This window comes from Thamnophis elegans, chromosome 9, assembly GCF_009769535.1.
Source record: "Thamnophis elegans isolate rThaEle1 chromosome 9, rThaEle1.pri, whole genome shotgun sequence".
Taxonomy (NCBI): Eukaryota; Metazoa; Chordata; class Lepidosauria; order Squamata; family Colubridae; genus Thamnophis; species Thamnophis elegans.
The window spans coordinates 4,971,169-4,996,746 of NC_045549.1; the positions used below are offsets into that span (position 1 = coordinate 4,971,169).

At 42.9% G+C, this 25,578-nt stretch overlaps 1 protein-coding gene across 6 annotated transcripts in view; it reads left to right on the forward strand.

The window, feature by feature from the left end:
• The window catches only part of CTNNA2 (catenin alpha 2), a 459,621-nt gene that overhangs the window by 97,783 nt on the left and 336,260 nt on the right, over positions 1 to 25,578 (forward strand). The window contains exon 7 of one of the 6 annotated variants that reach the window (XM_032224164.1): positions 9,664 to 9,670. The exons of the other annotated variants lie outside the window; for them this stretch is intronic. Coding sequence (XP_032080055.1) covers positions 9,664 to 9,670 — 7 coding nt within the window. The remainder of the gene's footprint in view (positions 1 to 9,663; positions 9,671 to 25,578) is intronic. 6 annotated transcript variants of the gene reach the window in all.

Consider the following 25,578-nt stretch of genomic DNA (forward strand, 5'->3'; position numbering starts at 1 on the left):
CGGTTTCTGGCATGCACACAACGCGCTCCCGTTTTGATACTTGGTGCCGAAAAGGTTCACCAACACTGGTGTAGTGTCCTGCTTGGGAGGGGTGGGACTAGATGACCTACAAGGTCCCTTCCACCTCTGTTACTCTGTTGGTAGACCCACATTTTTATCTTTTTTTTTTTAGAATGGCTTGACACAGCTTCTAATGTGGCACAAAAGTGTAGATAATCCTCGGCTTACAACCGTTCCTCGTTTAGTGACCAGTCCAAGTTACAGTGACATTGAAAAAGTTACCGATGTCCGAATGTCGCACTTTGTGACCACTGCAGCATCCCCACGGGGATCAGAATTCAGGAGCTTGGCAACTGACTCGTATTTATGACGGTTGCAGTGTCCCGGGGGGGCATGTGATCCCTTTTTGCGACCTTCCGACAAGCAAAATGAATGGGGAAGCCAGATTCACTTAACAACCGTGTGACTAACTGAACAGCTACAACAATTCACTTAACAACAGTGGCAAGGAAGGCCTTGAAATGGGGCAACATCCACCCATTTAAAGTCACAACGGCACTGAAAAAAGTGGCTGATGACCGTTTCCCACACTTACGACCTTTGCCGGCTCCCCATCATCATGCAATCACAATTCAGAGGCTTGGCAACCGACTCATGACCGTTGCTGCATCCCAAGGTCACATGATCCCCGTTTGCCAACCGGAGAAGCAAAGTCAATGGGGAAACCAGACTCACTTAACAACCGTGCAACTCAGTTATCAACTGCACCGATTCACTTAACAACGGTGGCAAGGATTATGGGTAAAACGGGGCAACACTCACTTAAATGTCTCACTTAACAACAGAAATTTTGGGCTGGCCGTAAGTCGAGGGTTATCTGTAATATTACAGCAATTTTTATTAATTACCTGGCTCTTATTTCATTCATTATTTCATTTTATTCCATTCAATGGCCAATTTGGTTGGCACGACACCAGCAGAGCCTGTTTTAGCAATGGAATAATGTTGATTTAGCATTGGAATTAAGACTGTTTCTAACTTCAGTGACTATAGTGGACCAGACGAAACATGAATATTTGATATCCTTGGAGTCCGATGTTGGACTTCAGCGCTCTAAAGGGAGACATAGTCCTTTTCCCAGTGTAAAACTAGTGAGTAAATTTCCTTTGGTCCTTAAGCATAAATTTAATTGAATAGAGTTATAAAGTTTTTCCTGCATTAGGCAGAAGAGGGCACAGTTACACGCTGCAATACAATTCTGCCTCCTTGAAATATCTGTATTCTGCTCTACTACAACTGTAATAAAATGAGATTTAGTAATCATAAACAAAGTGCAAACCTTAGCTTTATGAGGTAGTGCGGGATTTTTTTTAAGAAGGCACTGTACGAAAGAGTTCTGTAGCATAAAATAAATATGCAGGTTCTTCTACGTTTTAACATAACACTGCAGACATGTTGCTGAACTTTTTTTAAGGCGATTTTGGCATTAGAAATGATTGCGAATGTTCTGGTGTAGGAGAGCAGGTAAATATGCACAAGTTATGTACATTTAAAAAAAATAAAAGTTAAGTAGTAAGAAAATGCTAAAAATGATCCTGGCTATAAAAGATACCCAGATTGTTACGAGAACAGTAGTAACCCAAATGCACATTTGACAGAACGAAGGCCTCCCACAGTCTATTTTGGGGGGAGAGCAAATGTTTGTGTATTTGCAAACTGTGATTTTGGTAAATGAAAACCTGGTTTTTCATTTCAAGCTGCTGGTTAGGCACTCCGGTTGGAAAGCTGTCTGCGCATACTCTTTTTCACACTAAGTATGCACGCTCAAATTCTGGAGCGCAAAATTTCAAATGCCGTGATGTGGATACGATCCAATTAGGGGTTAAGGCTGTGATGGGAAACCTGTGGCACACAGAGCCATATTTGCCGGCACGGCTCCAGTGTGCATGCACCAGCTTTTTTTTGGCCTTCCGGAGGGCTGGGGGAGGCCATTTTCGCCCTCCCCAGGCTTCAGAAAAACCTCCGGAGCCTGGGGAGGGTGAAAACTACCCCCCTATGTGGAGGGTGGCCCCAGGCGCAAAGGGGTCGTGCGCACATGTGCAGGTGGGGGTCGTGCACGCATACGCAGGTGGATGGGCACATGTGCACTCGCAATAGCACGCACAGGCACAATTTTGGCACACCTTTAGGAAAAGGTTAGCCATCACTAGGTTAAGGCATTAGACCCTAAACATACCCTAAATAGTTTCACATTCTTTGTACTATGTCACTATCATAACTGAAATGGTCCTCCAGTCTTAAATGAGTGAGTGAGTGAATGAATGAATGAGTGTGTCTTTCTGTTGTTAAGTGAGACATTTGTTATGAGTTTTGCCCCATTTTATGACTTTTCTCGCCTCTGTTGTTAAGCAAATCTCTGCAGTTGGTCAGTTAGTAACCTGATTGTTAATGGCTCCCCCATTGACTCTGCTTCTCAGGCTTCCCTAAGCACCAGGGTTACTAACTTTATCAACTGCAGAGATTTCCTTCACAACCGTGGCAAGAAAAATTGTAAAATGGGGCAAAACTCAGTTAACAAACGTCTCACTTAACAACAGAAATTTTGGGCTCCGTTGTGGTCGAACGTTGAGGACTCTACCTGTAAAGAGATCCTGACCTTCAAGGTGTAAAAAAGTAAAACCGAGACAATTAGTTGTAATAAGAGTTCTACACTATAAACTACCCAATGTTTTGCGTTGTGCAATCAAAGCGCCTTCTTGGTAGTGGTTGTTTTTTAGAAAAGGAATGCTAATGTGTCGGCAAGGCTGTCAGATTCATCCTTAAAGAGCACTCTGGATTCAGAGATCAGATCAAATTAGATTTTAATTGGGGCTTTAAGGCTAAGCGGAATCAGTAGATAAGGAAGAATTAGGCAGAGGCATTAATGTCCGCGTATCCAAGGACTGACGGAATTAAATCAGACTCGACAGGTAAAGTAATGGGTGAATTCGATGTAATCATTTTATATTAAAATCTGACAATCTCGGGAAACGGATACGGGCAACATCCAAGCTGGTCAGGTAGTTCTCAACTTATGACCACAATTGACCTTCCCCCCCCAAAATTAGGTTGCTATGTGAGACATTTCTTAAGTGACTTTTGCTCAGTATTAATCAGTGGAACGACAAGGAGCTGTTGGTGCTCCAACACTGGACGGTTTTAAGAAAAGATTGAAAAACATTTGTCTTGAATGGCATAGGGTTTCCTGCCAAAGCAGGGGGATGGACTAGAAGACCTTCAAGGTCCCTTCCAACTCTGTCATTCTATTCTATTCCATTCCATTATTTTCTATTCCATTCTATTCCATTTGTTCTATTCTATTCTATTCTATTCTATTCTATTCTATTGCATTCTATTGCATTCTATTGCATTCTATTATATTCCATTCCATTTTTTCTATTCCATTCCATTCCATTCTGATGGAAACTTCTATTATGTAAGATAGGACTTAGAAACCTGCTAACTAAAGACCCAAACATTACTATGGTAGTCTCTAAAATCTCAGTTATTCCAAGCAGTGTAGATTTTGATTTATTTATTTATTAGAAAGTTAGGGTACTTGGAATAAAAAAACCCTCAATATTTCTGGATATTGAGAGAGTCCTTTAGGGTTTCTTCCTAAGATTGCAGTCCTGATTGTTGTAACAAGAGATTTGCAGTTTTTTTTTTAATAAGCAGTCAACTTAGCAGTCAACATACTTGCAGAGTCCTAGAATCATAGGGCTGTAAGGGACTTTGGAGGTCTTCTAGTCCATCCCCCTGCTCAAGGCATTAGCCTTATACCCCCCTAGTTCAATTATTGTCCAGTCTATTGTCCAGCGATGGCGCACGCACCACCCCAGGGGGCAAGCTATTACATTGATTAATTGCTCTCGCTGTCCAAAAAAAAATAAAAATTATCCCGAGTTGGATCTCTCTTTGATAAATTTCCATCCATTGCTTCCTCCTAGTTTTTACTACATTGAAATCCAAAGCTCTGGCAAAGTTTCCGAAGAATTTTGGTGTCGCTCACGACGCTGTTTGTAGAGCGGTTTGTATTTTGCTGCAGCCGCTGATCAAACGGTCAACCCGTTTCCTCCTTTTTTTCCCACCACAAAGGTGACATTCGCTGCTGTTGGTTACATGTTGAATATTCACCTGCACCCAATTAGTTGGCAAAGGTTGTTCGGCGAGCCACTAAAAATAAAGTCTTCAATTTCTCTCTTCAACACTCCTGATCTTAACCAGTTCCACGTGGGGGTTTTTATTGGCTTTTCCTTCTATAATCTCCAAGTATTGACCATACCTTGGCTTGTTCTTCCAATTAACAAATTGGTATTCAATTGTTTCGTCTCTAAATTCAGCCCTCACCTTGGTTATTTTCAAAAGGTTTCCTAGTTTGACTTCCTTCAGCAAGGATTCTGGACTTTTCTTACTTCTTTATTTTTTTTCCAGATTAACAGAGTTGGAAGGGTTCTTGTAGGTCATCTAGTCTAACCCAGGCAATGCTTTTTTTCTTCCTCTGCAGTTGGTTTCACCTGTACTAATCTTCTAGCCCAGGGGTGTCAAACTCAAGGCCTGAGGGCTTAAACCTGGCCCGCGGTGCCTCTGCCAGCGAAATTGGACTTTGAGAGGTCCATGCGTGGCCCTCCGGGGCTCTATTTTCAGCCATGATGGCGTTCTGCCACCCTCTGCCAGGGAAAACAGAGCTCGGGGGCGGAGGTGGGTTCCTACCGGTTTGGCTGAACCAGTAATGGTTTGGGGGCCTGGGTCACTGGAACTGGCAGCGACCCAGGGCTGCCACGCCCCTGAACCGGTTCTCCTATGGGGCCGCCATCTTGATTTTCAGTTCTGCGCATGCGCAGAACAATTGTAATTGCACAAACTAATTTCCCCCCTTTAAAACATTTTGTGCATGTGCTGATGTATTTTGTGCAAATGCGCACATGTGCAAAAAAATTTTGCACACCGAACTGACAGTAGTACCGGGAGCAACCCACTCCTGCTCGGGGGGGGGGGCGCATGTGGCCCGTTTTCAGGCGCGATGGCCTCCTGCAGCTCTCTGCCAGTGAAAACGGAGGTAGGGAGGGCTGCGTGTGACCCTCCCGGGCTCCGTTTTCACTGGAAGAGGGATGAAGGACCATCATGACTGAAAACTGAGCCTCGATGAGTGATGTTGAGCTGGCCGTGCCCCCCTCCCCGAGGTCAAACCCAACCCTAATGCGGCCCTCAATGAAATCAAGTTTGGCTCCCCTTTTCTAGCCTTACACTTGGCAAATACAGCTGATCAATACCAGCCAGGGGTGGGATTTGGAGGTTCTCCAAACCAGCCATAACGTTAGCTATAGGTTCTCCCAAACCCGGGCGAACCTGTAGCAGCCCATCCGTGATTGTAAGTTGCTAGCAGATGCTTTGTTGCCCTTTCCTCCATTCACATGACAAGACACGGGGCACATACATGGCAATTGTCAGCTACCCACCAGTAATCCATGTGGAAGAGTTAGTTTTGCAGGCGGCCCATTCCCCGCTGCTCCCATGGGGTGGAGCACAGGCTGTCTATCCCACAAATCTCTATGATCAGAACTGTTTGTGTGTGAACCAGAGGCCTTATCCTCTCAAGTGCTTATTTCAACCTTTGCCAGTATTTTAATTTAAAAATATCTGGCATGAAAGCAGGAATGGACCGTTGGCATCGTCTCGTCTTTTTCCTATCTTAGTGATGAAGAGGCTATAATAGCATCTCCAGCTTCACTAATACCCATATGGCAAAGGGGGATTTTTTTAAACAAATATGTTTAGATATTCCAGTTAGCTCAAATGTTTTCTTGGTATGATAAGATGTCCAAATCATTTTGCATCAATTTCAGGCTCAACTCATATCTAAAGGAGGCCTGTTTTAAAATCAAAACCAGGAAGAGAAACATCTGAAGTAGGCTAGTATGTTATTGGCGGATGAAAATTTTACATTTATTTGTATCCTGCCTTTATTATTTTTTACAAATTACTCAAGGCAGCGTACTTGTCCAACATACCTTCCTCCTCCTATTTTCCCATAATAACCCTGTGAGGTGGATTGGGCTGAGAGAGAGGGGGGGAGAGGGAAAAAAGAGAGGAGGAGAGGGAGGAAGGGAGGGAGAGGCACAAAGACACCTAGCTAATTTTTGTGCCTAAGGTGTGACGAGGACTCACTGTCTCCTGGTGATTGGCCCAAAATCATCCAGCAGACTTTCATGCCTAAAGCAGCACTAAAACTCACAGGCTCCTGGTGATTGGCCCAAAGTCACCCAGCTGGCTTTCATGCTGAACGCAGCACTAGAACTCACCATCTCCTGGTGGTTGGCCCAAAGTCACCCAGCTGGCTTTCATGCCTAAGGCAGGACTAGAACTCCCAGTCTCCCACTGTCTATCCCAGTACCTTAACCACTAGTTCAAAGTTGTTAAAATCACAGACGAAACAACCAGATTTTTTTTAACTATGTCTGTAAAAATAAGGTCTTAGCAACACATCAATAAATTTTATGCAATTTTATCAAATGGTTTATTTGTTTTATCTCATGCCAGACTTTTTATTATATTTGTAAATGATTACTTGCGCCTTTTGGCCGTAAACAAACAAACAAACAAAAAAACCCCATCAAAATCGAGCCTTTTAGCTAAAGTCCTAAATGCTTTGGACTGAATTCAGAGGTGTCATTCAGCCAGTTCTGACCAGTTCTGGAGAACCGGTAGCGGAAATTTTGAGTAGTTCGGAAAAATGGTAAATGCCACCTCTGACTGGCCATGCCCCCATCTATTCTCTGCCTCCCGAGTCTCAGATGATCGGGAGGAAGTGGAGATTTTGTAGTAACCTTCCCCTGCCATGTCCATCAAGCCACGCCACGCCGACAGAACCGGTAGTAAAAAAATTTGAATCCCATCACTGAGTGAATTATCTTTTCTTGGGAATCTGCTTCCCCTTAACTTCAACTTTTGTAACCCTTGCAGTTGTGTTTTGCTGGCAAGAAACTGAAACTCCTATCTAAGCTTCTGGCTCAAAATGATTGACTCTCCATTAAAGATATAAAGGAGAAAAAACATTTTAGCTGTTGACAATATACATATCTGGTAAAATGCAAACATTCTCTCTCTCTCTCTCTCTCTCTCTCTCCCTCCTTCCCTCCCTCCCTCCCTCTCTCTCTCTCTCTCTCTCTCTCCCTCCCCCCCACCCTTTCCCTGGTCTCTTATGCTCCTGTTTCACTAGACTTTTATCAAAGTAATCAACAAGCATCCACCACAGACAATAAAACTTGCAGGCTCATTAGCCTGGAATGACCCAGCTGTTTTTTATGCTCAGGGTCATTTCTTAACTAATGAGCCAGCCAGCCAGATGGCTAACCCTACCGTAGTCCGAGCCGCATAAGCATGATTTAGACGTTTTAGGCAAACCGGGAGCCCCCGGCAGCGCTAAGGGGTAAATGGCACTAAAGCAAACAAAATGCTTGCTCTTGCGAAGACTCGTTTAGGATTGATTCCATTTAGAGAGTTCATCCATTCGCTGTGAAAGTCTGTAATACCCTAAAGGAAAATGCCTATAGCACTAATGACCCATAGATACTTAGCGGTTACTTTTCAAGAGAACATAATGTGCTTATCATGTACTTGTCGGTGAATGCTGCAGTGATTGTGCTCCATCAGATCAGGTTGTGGCTCACCAGCCACTAGCGGAGCTGGCAGCAGATTTGGACAGTGAGGAATCTGGGAGGAACCTGGGCCAGTCCCTGGAGTCTGGGGAAGGCTCAGATCAAGGCTCTGTGTCAGAGGCAGAGAGAGGGACAGAGCCGTCTGACAGTTATCAGCTGCCTCCAGAGGCAGACATCAGTGAGGCAGAAGAACAGCTGGAGCCTGTTCCCAGTGTGCGCATGCACAGAGTTGCCAGAGAAAGGGAACAGCTAAAGAACAGGGGTCACTTGGGAGTAAGGCCACAGGTGGATGATGACTGGCCCCTCCCAGAGGAAATAAAAGAGGAGCGAAACAGGAGTGGAGTTTGCAGGAGACAATCAGTTCGCTTAATTGGTTCATGACTCTCCGAGACTCCTTGCCAAGTTTTGCAGAGATCGGCCTGGCAGCTCTCCAAGCCAGATAAGGTTTGTGACTCTAAATCCTCCCTCGAAAGACTTTGCTGGAAGTGAATGAGCAGAATTCAGAATCAATAAAAGAGGTTTTTGTCAGGACAAGGAGTTTGCTTCAGGCTCTTGGGAAGCCTCAGTCAGAACACAGACAGCCTCTTCCTTCAGATTATTGCGGATGTATTTCGTACCCATCGTGCAAAACCGACCCATTGCTCAGATGATGACACTAGTCGTCGTCATCATCATCATCATCATCATCATCATCGTCTTTTAACGCATAAACCCTTGCGGGGTGGAGTCTGGGCAACCAACTGGAGCTGAGTGTTTTACTGGCCAGATGCCCTTCCTGTCCCCAATGCGGAGTTTTGTCCAGCAGATGCATTCTCATTGTGCTCAGAGAGAGAGAAATATCTGTCCCTACCTAGGATCGAACTCACAGCCTCCTGACTGTGAGGCGAGAGCGCCACCTCTAGGCCACTGCCCCACTCCAATGCATTGTATGGTGAACACCCTGGACATCTCCCAGGACTTGAAATGGACACCTAACATTAGAACCATCATTAAAAAAGCACAACCAAGAATGTTCTTCCTGCGCCAACTCAGGAAGCTCAAACTGCCCAAAGAGACGTAGAGACGGTGAACAGGAAGACAAAGTCTTGCTGGTCTCAGGGAAACCGCAAAGTCCCTGATTGACCCAAGGGAAGTGCGTCAAACCGGTGGCAAACTGGCAGCCCCCAGGCTGACGAAATTGGAGACGACTCCGGAAGGAAGGAAGTGAAAGTGAGTCCATCGGGTAAGGTTTTTTTTTTTTTTTCTGAGAAAGATTGCCCAAAGAATTTTTAAAAAAAAGATAAATTAGTCCTTTAAGTAAAAGAATAAAGCGCCGAACTTAATTCTTATTGGACTGCCTTGGAAAGTTCTTGTTTTTTCTTGTAACAATATTTTGTGGATTGAAGTGACCATAACGTTTCCTGTTTCTCCGCTTGAAGTGAACGGATTGATTTTTTCCCCCTCTATTTTTTATCACCTTATTTTATGGCTTAAATTAAAACTCTCTTTTTTATTTTAACAAACTCTTCCTACTATTTGTTATTAAATTCCATCAAAGACAATTAAAGATTTTTGTTTTCCATATGATTGAGAAAAGTATGAAAAAGTGGAATCTGCCATTGGGAAGCCAGAGCCTGGAGTTCTTTCTTTGAAACAATGTATCCTTTGTTCATTCCTATTTGAGCTTACTGACTTTGTAACTGAAGTGTTTGCAACTTGCTTACAAAATCTGATAAAGAGCCAAGGGCACGAATGTTTTTTGCAGGTGCTCTTGGAAAATATTTGGCAAGAGAAGGAAAAGGAAAGAAAAAGATAGAACCCTTCTCCTTTGAAGAGCACAAAAGAACTTGTGCTTAAATTAACTTAAAAATAAACTGCCCAAACAGCTGCTGATTCTGTCCTACAGAGGAATGATTGAGTCCGTCATCTGCACCTCCGTAACGGTCTGGTCATAAATGTGAAAAACGGTCATAAGTCACTTTTTCAGTGCCGTTGTAACTTTGAACAGTCCCTAAATGAACTGTTGTAAGTCGAGGATACCTGTAATTCAGAATGATTTCTTATAAAAAGGCCGTTGGGATGATTTCCCCCCCCCCCCCCTTCATAACCTTTTCACTGAAAGGACTGATTGGAGTTTGTCACAACAAGTAATAATATATGCCAATTTTCTTGCAATCTCGCTAGTTACAATGTGGAAAGGCTGCAATTTAGATGATATAATTTCTACCGAGTAAACGCTATTTGCAGAATGCGCTCGTGGTCAATTTTTGCTAACTTTTTGAAACAGATATAAAAAGTAGCCCATTTAAAAGCCTTTTAATGACACTCATCAAATTCCCTTCCCAAACCATCCAGAACGGTGCCATTTAATATAAGAATTGTAAAAAAAAAAAAACCCATTGAATGTTCATTTAATAATTTAAAATGCAGCAGACATAACTCATTTTTCAGATATTGTTAATGACATGAATTATTTAGAAAGTTTACAGAGGAATGATTAAATTGATTCATTTGAAACTGGTATAGGGTCTACCGCTTGAACCGGGCGTTGGGCTAGAAAACCTCCAAATGTCCCTTCCAACTGTGTTATTCTGTTGTTGTTATTATTCTGAATGGAGTTTCTGTAAATAAGCAAATTTCTAATTCAGTAAAATCTTTCCATGTCTTCTGTTGGAGAAAAAATATAGAATTATAATTAACAAGATAATGATTCAGGAATCAGACAAGAGAAGCTAAGAATTGCTTCCAGCTTTCCCAAACTTTAAATGTGGCCTTGATATAGGTAAAGGTTCCCCTCGCACATATGTGCCAGTCGTTCCCGACTCTAGGGGGCGGTGCTCATCTCTGTTTCAAAGCCGAAGAGCCGGCGCTGTCCGAAGACGTCTCCGTGGTCATGTGGCCGGCATGACTCAATGCCGAAGGCGCACAGAACGCTGTTCCCTTCCCACCAAAGCTGGTCCCTATTTTTCTACTTGCATTTTTTACGTGCTTTCGAACTGCTAGGTTGGCAGAAGCTGGGACAAGTCACGGGAACTCACTCCGTTATGCGGCGCTAGGGATTCGAACCACTGAACTGCTGGCCTTTCTGATCAACAAGCTCAGCGTCTTAGCCACTGTGCCACCGCGACCCATGCAGTCTTGATATAGTAGAAATTAATTTTATTTATGTCATAGAGAATCAGACTTAATTTCTGTCCATTGAAATGACTTAGTTTCTGAATGACAAACCCTATTAATTGATAAACCCCAAATTCTCTCATACCTCTGTTTGTACTGAGTGATTCACCTAATTATCTCTTCCTCCCCCCTTTTCCCTCCTTTCTTATAATTAGAATGCATACATACATTATTTGCCATAAAGTGAAGACAAGGGGGAGGCAGAGGGATTGGAGATGTTCTGAACAAAAATAGAATTTTAGGAAGAATACTTATTTAAATGCGGCTATTCTTATTGAAAAGTAATGACAATGTTGCTATGGTAGTTCCACTTCTCTTAGGATTTTAAGGGGGAAATATTCTTACCATCTGCAAACACTAATTACATGATGTTCTATTTTTGATTGAAAGTTCAAATATTGTTGTTTCTCCAAATATAAAAGAGAGGACAATGGTTTTCTTGTGCAGTACCCCAGTTTATTTTTTTAAACAAACAATTGGAGAAAATCTGTATCTGATCTGCTAATTATGGTACTAGTAAATTAGTTTGTGTTTCATTTTGTAATTTTTTTAATCAGTTCTTTGGACTGGTCCCCAGTCTGGCCTTTCTGGGGTTTAGCCAAACACCACTGGAATTCTCTTAGCATTACAAAGATAATCAAAAGAACTAAAATAATTACAGTGAGATTACTGGATATTAATTTAAGACGAATGTGCAGTTAGAAAATAAACAGCCATTTTGGAGTTTTTTGGAGGGAAAAAGCAATTTGGATGTTTTTAATCCATTTGAAAAGGAAGACAACATTGGCCAAGCAGAAAAAACTTTTCACTCACTTCTGATTCTTTCTTAACATTTTTTTCTTTTCTTTATACCGCTTTATAAGGCCTTGGTAAGGCCACACTTGGAATACGGCATACAGTTTTGGTCACCATGATGTAGAAAAGATGTGGAGACTCTGGAAAGAGTGCAGAGAAGAGCAACAAAGAGGATTAGGGGACAGAAGGCTAAAACATATGAAGAGCGGTTGCAGGAACTGGGTAGGTCTAGTTTGATGAAAAGAAGGACCAGGGGAGACATGATGGCAGTCTTCCAATATCTCAGGGGCTGCCCCAAAGAAGAGGCAGTCAACCTATTCTCCAAGGCACCTGAGGGCAGAACAAGAAGCAATGGGTGGAAACTAATCAAGGAGAGAAGCAACTTAGAACTAAGGAGAAATATCCTGACAGTGAGAACAATGAATCAGTGGAACAACTTGCCTCCAGAAGTTGTGAATGCCTCAACACTGGAAGTCTTTAGAAGATGTTGGATAACCATTTGTCTGAAAAACGGTATAGGGTTTCCTGCCTAGGCAGGGGGTTGGTCTAGAAGACCTCCAAGATCCCTTCCAACTCTGCTATTGTATTCATTATTCATTTCTAGAATTGCCCAATCAAACAGAATCAACCCATAAAGATATTTTTTTTTAAAAAAATACTATTTATGCAGCCTATTGGAGAATAAGCATAAGGAGAAGAACAGCAGATTAATATCTGGCTCAAAAAATCAGGACCACCCATTTAACAAAGAAGATTTAATATAGAACATTGAATAATAAAGTTGGAAGGGACTTTGGAGGTCTTCTAGTCCAACCCACTGCTCAGGCAGGAGACCCTATACCATTTCAGACAAATGGTTGTCCAAAATCTTCTTGAAAGTCGCCAATGATGGAACACCCACAACTTCTGGAGGCGGGTTGTTCCCCAGGTTAATTGTTCTAAATGTTAGGATGTTCCTCCTTATTTCTAAGCTGCTTCTCTCCTTGATTAGTTTCCACCCATTGCTTCTTGTCCTGCCCTCAGGTGCTTTGGAGAATAGCTTGACTCCCTCTTCTTTGGGGCAACCCCTGAGATATTGGAATACTGCTATCATGTCTCTCCTAGTCCTTCCTTTCATTAAATTGGACATTTTCTTGCAATTCTAGTCTATCACAGGCATAAGATAATTAAAACCGTTCCTCTGTGATCATTTTGAATATTTAGCTGGCATCCCTGTCTGGGTACAAGATGAAAAATGATGCAATCTCTTCCAACAAAAAGCAAACTAATAGCAACACCAAATAGCTGGAATCTACTCTTTAATCTGTACCCTAAAGGGAATGGCTTCAAAAGAAAGACTCTGGAGGACTTTGCAAGAGGCTGAACTTGGGGGAATTATTGCAAAATGCTAGATAACAGAAGCATCTTTTCTACAGGGCGGGGCATAACCTTTTCCTAGGGGGTCACAGCAAGATCGACAGCAGTTTACAACTTCCGCGACACCTCATTTTAAAGCCCATAAAAAACTGAATTGAATGAGCTATTAAATGTTAAATTTGCTTTAAGAATGGCTGGAAAATTCGATTCGGAAGAACAAAGGATCATTGACAGAATAAAATGCATTGCCTTTCGAGAGGCTCGCGATGCTGGAGCGACGTTTATCAATCGAAAATGGATTGCAAACAAATCCGGGAAATTCGCCAGATCTCAATCCGGCAGAGAACATTGGGGCCATAATTAAGGATGAAGTGGAAGCTCTGATGATTCAGGAGCAAGGTCAAAATCGATATTCGGTTGAAACTTTGAGAATGAATTTGGAAACTGTGTTGAAAAATCTGGAAAATCGAACGGAACTGTTTGAAGATTTGTTGTGTTTCTTATCCACCTCGTTTGAATGCTGTTCGAAGGGCTAATGGTGGTCATACTGACTATTAAATCGTGTCAATAAACTCAGTTTTGATGGGCTTTCGAATGGTGTATGAATTATTTGTGTTGTTATTACAAGTGTTGCTGTGACCCCCTAGGAAAAGGTTATGCCCCGCCCTGTATTTCTCAATTCATATCTTCTTATTGATGACTGAATGTCAAGAAAAAGCTTGTCTTTGCCCCAGTTCAGTGATATTTGTGATGCACTTTTGAATGTTCAGTTGGCTGAGTTTCATGTTTAATGAATAAAGTATATAATAATAATCCATTGACAATAATCCTACGAAACACAAAACTGGGATACCACATGGATGACTTAAAAATGTATGCGAAAAGCCCCACTGAACTTAAATCAATACTCAACACAGTTCAACTGTTCAGCAGTGACATCAAAATGAACTTTGGACCTGAAAAATGTGCTATATTATCTATGCAGATAATATCTATTATCTAAATGATGTTTAGCGCTGCCGGTTATTAAAAATGCCAAAGCAATTGAAAAAAATGCCAACGTCTTGATTTTGGCTATTTAATTCACGCCGGAATGGAATGAAGATCCAGATTAATTTCAAGATTCTGATGCAAAGATGTCTAAATGAATGGCACCAAAACTACCTCTTGGAGCAGGGGTGTTAAACTCAAGCACCCTGGAAATAGTTAGAAATTCTACCCCCCCTATGAACCGCACAAAATACCCCCAAGTGTTCATTGCATGTATCTGGCCCAAGGGCCGTAGTTTGAGGACCCTGATTTAGTGCAATATAAAAATGCAATAATTTTTCTTCAGACCACCAAAGTTTTGTCGTCCACGGACCATCAGTTGGTGATTGTTGCGTTAGTAGATCTGAATTTTAATTCAATCTGGACTTTCTTTCATCTGGGACTTAATGCAATATATGTATCTATGTATCTATGTATGTATGTATGTACCGGTATATATCCAAAACCATCCTCCCTTCCCCCCTTTTCCTTCTTCAATATCCCTCCCATCACCAAGTTCAGACGAAATGGCTTTGTAGCTTTTACAATCCTGGGTTTGGTAACAAAAAGGCTGAAAATAATCAAGATGCCCCCCACCCCCCCCACCCCCCCGGTCTCCCCAGCGGCTTCTATCGGATGCTGATTAGGTGATGCCGCTTGGCTTCCCTCCTGTTCTCAGCGTGGATTCTTGCAAGCCCGACTACATTTACTTAGTCGGCTGGAAGAAATATTGATTGCACAGTAGGCTGAAAGCAGGTGCGAAGTGAGCTCAGCCCCATGTTTTGATATAATACCTGAAGAAAATTCACAATTTTGCCCGTTAATAGGATGGAAAGAGCTTGAGGAGGAAGAGCTCCACCTGTGGCTTTACTCCCGAGTCAGCCCTTGTTCCTTAGCTGTTATCAGGCTTGGAGAGCGGCCAGGCCGATATCTTTCAGATGCTGGAATACTTGGCAAGAATGCAGGAATGAATTAATTGTCTCCTGCAAACTCCACTCCCCTTTCACTCCCCTTTTATTTCCTCTGGGAGGGGCCATTCACCGTCCAGCTGTGTCTTTACCACCAAGTCGACCCCTGTTCCTTAGCTGTTCCCTTCGTCTGGCAACTCTGCGCATGCACATACTGGGAACAGGCTCCCCCTGTTCTTCTGCCTCACTGATGTCTGACTCCAAAGGCAGCTGATAACTGGCATATGGCCCTGGCCCCCTCTCTGCACAGACCCCTCGTCCGAGCCTTCCCCAGACTCCAGGACTGGCCCATCTTCCTCCCCAACCTCCTCACTGTCCGAGTCTGCTGCCAACTCCGCTGGCTGCTGGTGGGCCACAACAATTGGAGGGGTGGGTGTGATATAGTTACTTGGTTCCATCTCTTTTTCTCGTATCCTGGATAATGCACCCAGGGAAATTGATCCCTGATAATATGTGGTTTGTAAGCCAAGACAAAATACGTTGATTTTTGATTAAGGGAAATACCGGAAGAGCTTTCCTGGTTATTATATTTGGATGTTTTACTTGAGATGAATGTCACGGCAAAAGTCTCTCTTGTTTCTTCTATAAATGGCTCCTCCATGGCTCTGACAGGTATTGATGTACTTTGTCAAGGAAGAAATATCTTCTGCAACTAGGAGTAAAAATTCAATGATTTTTTTCAGAAGACGTTGGGAAGATAATAAAGTAATTTGTCTTCGCACAGGGATTAAAGTCAAACCTTGAAGGTGACAAAAAAAAGGGAAAGAGAATAACCTGCAATTAAAAGGAATTTATTTTTTAAAATTGGCAGTGTAAAGTTGTTATTGTTTTTACCCAGGATTAATTATATAACAAGCTTGTTTTCGTATTAGCAATGTATTGACATTTACTTAAATACCTATGATGTATGGTGATGAAGGGTGAATCGGTTCTCTGCTCCCCTCCCTCTTACGCACATCTCAGTGCCAGAAAAGAAGGCTTCGGCCAGGGGTTCAAGCTGGTGAATATCCTAGGATGGTGGTGGGGAGGGGGGGGGAATGGGACTGCATTCAAATTCTGTGTGCAAAACAAATCAAAATGAATTTTCAATGCTTCACGGAGAGTTGAGGAACTGAATGAAGTCAAGGTGTCATTACTGCTCTCGAGCGGGCTTTTTCACAGCAACCCTAGAAGGATTCTGATGGCAAAAGACAAAGACACTTAGAAAAAATGAAATTATCCAACTTCCCCTCCCCTTCTTTCCCTCCTCCCCCTCCCATCTCCTCACCTCACCCCCTTCCCTCTCCCCTTCTGTCCCCTCTCCCCCTTCTCTTCTTTCCTTCTCCCCCTCCCCTCTCCCCTCCCTCCCACCTCCCCTCCTCTTCCCTTCCCTCTCCCGCTCCCCTCCCCTCTTCTCCTCACTCCGCCCCCTCCCACCTGCTCTCATCTCCTCTTCCCGTTCCCTTCTTTCCCCACTCCCCTCCTCTCCTTCCATCCTTCACCTCCCTCTCCCTCCCACCTCTACTCCTCTCCCCTCCCCTCCTTCTCCTCTCCCTCCCCCTCCCTTTCCCCCTCTCCCTCCCCTTCCTCTTCTCCCTCCCCTTCCTCTTCCCTCTCCCCTTCTGTCCCCCTCTCCCTTCCTCTTCCCTTTCATCCTCCCCTCTCTCCTTCAGTCCTCTCCTCTCCCACATTCTTCCTCCCCTACTGTCTCCCATCTACTCCTCTATCCCCTCCCCCTTTTCTTCCCCTCTCCTCTACTCTCCCCTCCACATCCTGTCCCATCCCTTCTCCTTCCTTCCTGTTCTCTCCCCTCCTGTCCCCTCCCCTCCCCTCCTCTCCCTTCCCTCCCCTCCTCCTCCCCTCCCCTCTCCTCCTGAAAATCACTACCCAAAGAGTTCCTTGATAGTGGTTGTAATCGTATTTTTAAGCACATTTTAACTTGTTTATTTCTTTCAATTCATACGTGCCTCCATGTCACCAACATTACTCTAAAGAGCTAACAAAAGCTGCAAACACAACAGAATAACGACATGGCAATAAATACAAAATCACAGCAGAGATCAAAGCAACCGTCCATATAACCGAACCAGGTTTAGCCTGACCAGGCCCACTAACAAAAGCCAGCTCAGGGGCTTTAGAAAAGGCAACCAGTGTTGGGACTAATTTTATATCTGGAGAGCAGGGATTGGTGTTCCAAAGAGTGGGCACCCTGACAGCAAACGAAATCTCAGCAGATGGCACTTTTTAACAGACAGAACTTCCACCCTGTCTCTCTTGCCAGGTCAGATGGGAGAGGGAGGGAAGGAGGGAGTGAAGGCAGGAAAGGAAGGAGGGTAGGAGGGAGAGAGGGAGGGAAGGAAGGAAGTCCACTGTAACACAGTGACACCCATTCCCAACTCCCAGAAGGTTGATTGATAGCATTGAAGGCTGCTAAGAGGTTAAGGTAAAGGTAAAGGTAAAGATTCCCCTAGCATATATATGCTAGTCATTCCCAACTCTAGGGGGCAGTGCTCATCTCCGTTTCAAAACCGAAGAGCCAGCACTGTCCAAAGACGTCTCCGTGGTCATGTGGCTGGCATGACTCAATGCCGAAGGTGCACGGAATGCTGTTCCCTTCCCACCAAAGGTGGTGCCTATTTTTCTACTTGCATTTTTACATGGTTTCAAATTGCTCGGTTGGCAGAAGCTAGGGATACGCAATGCTAGGGATTTGAACCGCCGAACTGCCGACCTTCTGATCGACAAGCTCAGCTTCTTAGCCACTGAGCCATTGTGTCTAAGAGGTTAAGAAGTGTAAAAGGATGCTGTACCATCTCCATCCATCTCCAACAAGAGGTCCTCTCTAAACACGATCAATGCTATTTTGATCCTCTGCCCAGATCTGAATCCTGACTAAACAGGGTCCAGCTAATCTGGTCTCCGGAGATGCTGTGTGACCATCTTCTCAACCCGCCTTCCCTCAAAATGGGAAGGCTGGAATCTGGACAGTAATTATCCAGCACAGTTGAGTATAGCCATGGCTTTCTTCAAACCTCTCAATCCGGCCATTGATCTTTCTAGAGATTTTTTACAATGTAAAAAAGAATGTGGAGACTCTGGAAAGAGTGTAGAGAAGAGCAACGAAGATGATTAGGGGACTGGAGGCTAAAACACATGAAGAACAGTTGCAGAAACTGGGTAAATCTAGTTGAATGAAAAGAAGGACTAGGGGAGACATGATAGCAGTCTTCCAATATCTAAGGGGCTGCCCCAAAGAAGAGGGAGTCAAGCTATTCTCCAAAGCACCTGAGGGCAGGACAAGAAACAATGAGTGGAAATTAATCAAGGAGTGAAGCAACTTAGAACTAAGGAGAAATATCCTGACAGTGAGAACTTTAAGAAGAGATGTTGGATAAGCATTTGTGTGAAGTGGTGTAGGGTCTCCTGTTTGAGCAGGAGCTTGGACTAGAAGACTTCTAAGGTCCCTTCCAACTCTGTTATTCTATTCTGTTCTGTTCTGTTCCCTATCCCATCCCGTCCCATCCTATTCTCTAGGATGCAGATGAAAGCTTCCAGTATGTCTTCACCTCTTTAGGTGAGTAGGAGCCGAGGTGGCGCAGTGGTTAAATGCAGCACTACAGGCTACTTCAGCTGACTGCAGTTCTGCAGTTCGGCTGTTCAAATCTCACTGGCTCAGGGTTGACTCAGCCTTCCATCCTTCCGAGGTGGGTAAAATGAGGACCCGGATTGTTGTTGGAGGCAATATGCTGACTCTGTAAACCGCTTAGAGAGGGCTGAAAGCCCTATGAAGCGGTATATAAGTCTAACTGCTATTGCTATAGTTTTTATAGTAGTGAGCAGGCAGGTGAGATGAGAGATGAGTATCTCTTGCCTCAGCAGGTGAGGAGAATGAAATCCCTGGATCTCTTAATGCTACATTTCTCCAGAAGTACCCAATTCCATCTTTTTTGAGAACTTTTCTCCTGACCCACCCTAATCAACCATTGCCATTTTGGTCAGCTTTCAAGAATTTGCTCATCCAAGGAGCCATTGAAGGGTACAATTGAACCAGAGACAAAATAAATACATACGAGTTGAGTCCCAGGCCAGTGACACAAGCCGAAATACATTTCTTCTTTATAAATTGAGATGTTGATATAGTTGGGTTGAGTTTGGATGTTTATGGCTCCTAATGTTCTACGCACTAAATATTCTTGTAAATATGACCATTTCTCCTCCAGACATTTTCTTTTCCCTGCCGTTGGGCTTCAAGCATAATGGTGCAATGCAATCCGTCACCCAGATGTCATATATTCATTGTTAGAGAGAAAATATATGCTAAAACCAAGCTTGGCTCTGTTACTCTCCGTGCCTTTGCTAATTTGCTCAGCAATACCAAAATAGATGTTTTCAGTGTATGATGTGGTTAGTGTGGGAATATTAATTAGCTAATTCATTAAGCTAGTTTCATGCACCCAGTTCTTATTTATCCATTACTTTTATTTCCTTACAAGCTTCTATGAATAGTAGTCTTGAAGCAGCTGGGAATCCTTATGATGCATGTAACACGTTGAACAAGAAGGGAAGGGAAGGGAATAATATTTTATTGGATTATTATCATACCCTCTTCATCATACGAAATAATCAAGATTATATTATAACAGATCTGGCTTTGTACATTAATCAACCCTGTAATTATCAGTTCTAAATTAAATTTGCAGCAGGGAAAAACTCATTGGATTAATTTTACATAATGAAGAGAGTTTAGATACACAGGTCTGTGACTAAAAAGTTGTTTGATTATTTTCATCTAATTTCCATGTATTTTGGTGTGCTGAAAACAAATAAAATATTGAAAAAACTCCTAGACGTCATGATTTGCCACAACACACAAAATTGTCTTCAAATTTATCATTTTTTAAATTTTTTATGGCTGATATTTACTTTTTAATCTGTGTCTCATCCTGAATTGAAAAAAAATAACCCTTTCACTTTAGATTTAGTTGATGAGCTAGTCTAAAAACTAAGCTATAAACTTTTACGTTTTTGAAAGAAGACCTCTCTGTTTCTTCTTAAACCTAGTCCTGTGGCTTGCTGCAATTTGCTATAACGCTGATAAAAATAAGAATTGGAACAGGCGGAAGTCCTATACCTCAGTGGAAAAAAAATGCAGGGCCTCTGCTTTTCAGCATCTTATTTGCAAAATAAATAAATAAATAAATAATGCCAACCTAAATTCATTTAGATCAGGGGTCAGCAACCTTAAACACTCAAAAAGCCACATAGGTCCTAACTGAAAGCCCCCCATTCAATTCTGGAGACGACTGAAGTCCAGTCCCCCCACGATAAAGAGTCTTCTCTTAGCATGGTGTCCTTTTTCCTCTACCTGTCCTAACCAAAAGCCCTAGCCCTAACCATTGTGGAGCTCACCGGCAACAGGGAGACGTAGCAGAGGGATAAAAGAGCCACATGCAGCTCCAGAGCTGTGCGTTGCCGACCCCTGATTTAGAAGATTAATGTAGTTCTGTAATCCACCACTGTGTAAGGCATAATAAAAAAAAATTAGCCTTGAGATTAAGCGGCCTCTTGCTTCTGAATCAAATCAGCAGAATTTAGTGCTGGGCTCCACGGCTGCTGTCCTTTCATGGAGTCTTCTCTGTATTTCTCAAAATTTTGCAGTTTTTTTTAATTAAAAGCGTGTTTTTAAAATATTCGCAGGGTCAGCATAGATGCCTGCAAGCCATCCTTTAAGATGGGGTGGGGAACAATGGTCTTTTTAAGGACTTGCAGACTTCAACTCCTAGAATTCCTCAGCCAGCATGGGAGATGAAGCAGTGGTGGGATTCAGATAATTTAACAACTGGTTCTCTGCCCTAATAACCAGCTGGGTGGACGTGGCCAGGAGATGTGACAGCACTCAGCCCCCTGCACACACACCCCTTGGAGCAAAAACGGGCCTGGGGGGTGCTTCCCCCCATGCCCTGTTTTGGGCCTAGTAGGCCTCCCTGGGATCAAAAACGGGCTACAGGTGGGCCACGCCACACTCCTTGTGCCCCCTTTTGGGCCAAGTAGGTCTTCCTACAGCCTCCTGGGAAGCAAAAATGGGCCTCGGGGGTCACACCACACACATCCGTGCCCCCTTTTGGCCTAGTAGGCCTCTCTGCAGCCTCCTGGGAGCAAAAACAGGGTGCAAGGGGACACCTGGAAGGGGTGGGGCAGGGCCAGCCAGCAATTTAACAACCGGTTCGCCCAAACTGGCCCGAACCAGCTGAATCCCACCACTGAGTTGAAGTCTACAAGTCCTAAAGGGGCCATCGTTCCTCTCCTCTGCCTTAAACAATGCAGAAATTTTTGCTCCCAGGGAGGCTTAAGCAAAAGAGCATTGTGTTTACATTGGCAGAACATCTGCTTGCAAAGCTCCCTTTCCGAGTACATTACTTGCCACATTAAGTTCATTAGAAGTATTAAACAATGAATAAAATCAAGGGAAATGAACCATTGTTATTAAAATGTGGTGTCTATTTATTGAGCTAGGATGAATCACGAATAAAGCTATGAATTAGGGGTTAGTTTGACAATGAGAAGCTTTTGAGAATTTTTTTTTTTTTTTTGTTCAAGGGCATCTGAGATGGAGGCAGCTCAATATCATTAATATTTGAAGTCTTCACATTTTTAGCTTCAGCCCTTTAATCTTTTATTTTCTCTTTCTGTCTCTTTTGTTCTAAGGTCTCCTGAAACATATCCCTGTAACACGATCTTGCTTCACGATGAAAGTTATTTTATACTCAGTTACAGCACAGTTTTTAACTTACTCCCAATAAGATTTGAAACCTATGCTCCTGGATAGCTTGTTATCCTATTTGGAGTGCTTTGATTATTATTATTATTATTATTTGCAACTCATTAAATTGTGTGGAAATTAAATAAAATCTTATTGGAAAGGGAAATAAGATAGCATTTGAGCTGCAGATGTTTTGAACAGTGGTATGTACAGAAAGGGGTCTAGCCCATGTTGTAGTTCCTGTTTAGACAGTTGGGGAGATTTAACAATTACTACACTGTACTAATTTCACACACTTTGAAAGAGAGGCGCTAAAGAGAAGCATCACGCTGGGATTCTGGTTTCAATTATTGTGATTTTCAGATTGCGGATAACTATTTTTTTCCCCCAAGCCCAATGGAGGAAATCCTCAACTTACGATCGGTTGCTAGTGACCATTTGAAATTATAACAGGACAGGCTACCCTGGGGATGCTTATGACTCAGTTCTGGTGCTGTTGTGACCCAGCAGTGGCCAACAGTTTCGGACAGTGAGGAGGTTGGGGAGGAAGATGGGCCAGTCCTGGAGTCTGGGGAAGGCTCTGAGGAGGGCTCTGTGTCGGAGGCAGAGAGGGGGCCAGGGCTGACTGACAGTTATCAGCTGCCTTCAGAATCAGACATCAGTGGGGCAGAAGAACAGCTGGAGCCTGTTCCCAGTGTGCGCATGCGCAGAGTTGCCAGACGAAGGGAACAGCTAAAGAACAGGGGTTGACATGGGAGTAAGGCCACAGGTGGATGATGAATGGCCCCTCCCAGAGGAAATAAAAGAGGAGCAAAAGGGGAGTGGAGTTTGCAGGAGACAATTACTTCATTCCTGCATTCTTGCCAAATATTGCGGCATCTGAAAGATCTCGGCCTGGCCACTCTCCAAGCCTGATGAAAGGTTGGTAATTGTGAACTATCTTGAAAGACTGTGGAAGAGGAAAGACTTTGCTGGAGAGGAATTCACTGTCAATTAAATAAAAGAGGTTTATCGGGACTCGGACTTGGCTTCGTGCTGCTGGGGAAGGCTAGGTTAGAATAGATGCGCCCATCCCCTCCTGCGGTCACATGATTCCATTTCAGAAACTTGGAAACAGGCCCACTCCCCTTTGTAGTGTCCTGTGGTCATGTGACTATATTTCATGATGAGTTTTTTTGCCAAAGACCAGCAATTATTTCTCATTTTCAGCAAAACCAGTGCAGTTTTTAAGCCAATATGGTTTGAAACTGATGCTCCAGGCTAGCTTGTTATCATATATGTAGTGCGTTGAATTTTCCCCCCAACTCATTAAATTGTTTGGAAATTAATTAAAACCATAGCAGACTTTTGGTTCACTTAATAACCATGGTGCTAGCTGAATAACTGGCATGAAAACACTCATAAAAATTGGGCTGATCACGTGGGTGACCCTGATTTACAACCGTCACGACTTACAACTTTGGCAGGCTCCATTATGGTCATAAATTGAGGACTACCTGTGCTTTGAAACCAGTCCGGTCTCTCCACGGGTAAGACAATAATAGCAGTAACAAGGCGAGAGTTTTCCAAAATCCTATTTATTCCACATCATCTTGTTCCTCAAGGAAGTCACTGGATGCCTAAGAGACAGCTTGCATGTTTCTCCATATTCTTTATTAAGAACCATACTGATTGTTTTATGATTACTCCAAGAGGATGATTTCTCTAAAAGTCAATAGCAAACAGTAGTCATTCATTTCCCTTAATGCTGAGGAAAAGATTTGATTTCATTACATTGAATTATCCTTTTGAAATTCTGCAAATAACTCTTACGTTGGTGGTAGCAACAGACAGCATTATCATTTTGGTTGCTATGATATACAAAAGATGTTGAGACTCTGGAAAGAGTGCAGAGAAGAGCAACAAGGATGATTGGGGGACTGGAGGCTAAAACGTATGAAGAAGGGTTGCAGGAACTGGGTAAATCTAGTTGAATGAAAAGAAGGACTAGGGGAGACATGATAGCAGTCTTCCAATATCTCAGGGGTTGCCACAAAGAAGAGGGAGTCAAGCTACTATTCTGCAAGGCACCTGAGGGCAGAACAAGAAGCAATGGGTGGAAACTAATCAAGGAGAGAAGAATCTAGAAATTTCCTGACAGTGAAAACAACTTGCCTTGTGGGTGTCCCATAACTCAAGAAGAGGTTGGACAACCATTTGTCTGGAATGGTATAGGGTTTCCTGCTTGAGCAGATGGTTGGACTAGACTAGAAGACCTCCAAGGTCCCTTCCAACTCTGCTATTCTTTGCCGGAGTCTGGCAAACAAACCAGAGAGCAAATACCAGTCAATTAAGTGACATAAAGGGAGAAGTCAACTTCCAATAAGACAAACAAACAAACTTTGTCGTGTTTGGTTGAGTTGTACAAGAAACGGGCTTCTTTCCGTGAATAAAAGCCAGGCTGGCTTTTCTATAGAATTGTGAGTCCCATTCACAGCGGAAATCTGTTCTTTGGAAGATGAATAGATGAGTTCAAGGCCAGCAGATTCAGGTCAAACAGGGAAGAACAAAATTCTTTCATTTCATTCCGTCCATTTCTTTTTTGGGGGGTGGGGGATTGTTTTTGTGAACAACTTTGGTTATGTGTTTGAGATAAACATATCCTTGAAGATGTGGCATTTGAACCTTAGTCCCCAGCAATGGGTGAGTGATAATCCATTAAAGAAAACCAACTCAATGGTGAAAAAAGTAAGGTTCTACATCAGTATTTCTCAACCTTGGCGACTTTAAGTCCACAGGACTTAAAGTCGCCAAGGTTGAGAAACACTGTTCTACATTTAGGCAAGAAAAACGAAATGCACAGGTACAGCATAGGTGGTACCTTGCTCAATAGTAGTAACTGTGAGAGGGATCTTGAAGTCCTAGTGGACAACCATTTAAATAGGAGCCAGCCGTGTGCAGCAGCTGCTAAAAGAGCCAACACAGTTCTAGGCTGCATCAACAGAGGGAGAGAATCAAGATCACGTGAAGTGTTAATACCACTTTATAAGGCCTTGGTAAGGCCACACTTGAAATACGGCATTCAGTTTTGGTTACCGTGATGTAAAAAAGATGTGGAGACTCTAGAAAGAGTGCAGAGAAGAGCAACAAAGAGGATTAGGGGACTGGAGGCTAAAACGTATGAAGAACGGTTGCAGGAACTGGGTATGTCTAGTTTAATGAAAAGAAGGACGAGGGGAGACATGATAACAGTCTTCCAATATTTCAGGTGCTGCCCCAAAGAGGGAGTCAAGCTATTCCCCAAAGCACCTGAGGGTTGAACAAGAAGCAATGAGTGGAAACTAATCAAGGAGAGAAGCAACTTAGAACTGAGGAGAAATTTCCTGACAGTTAGAACAATTAATCAGTGGAACAACTTGACTCCAGAAGCTGTGAATGCTCCAACACTGGACGTTTTAAAGAAAAGATTCAACAACCATTTTTCTGAAGTGGTGTAGGGTTTCCTGTCTAGGCAGGGGGTTGGACTAGAAGACCTCCAAGGTCTCTTCCAACTCTGTTATTCTATTCTATTCTGAATCTTATTCTATTCTATTCCTTCATTCTACTATTCTATCCTATCCTATTCTCTATTCTATTCCTTCGTTCTAATATTCTATTCTATTCCTATTCTATTCCTATCCTATTCTATTCCTTCATTCTATTCTATTCTATTCCTTCATTCTACTATTCTGTTCCTATTCATATTTCTATTCTATTCCTACTCCTATTCTATTCCTATTCTATCCTATTCTCTATTCTGTTCTGTTCTGTTCTATTCCTTTATTCTATTCTATTCTATTCCTTCATTCTACTATTCTCT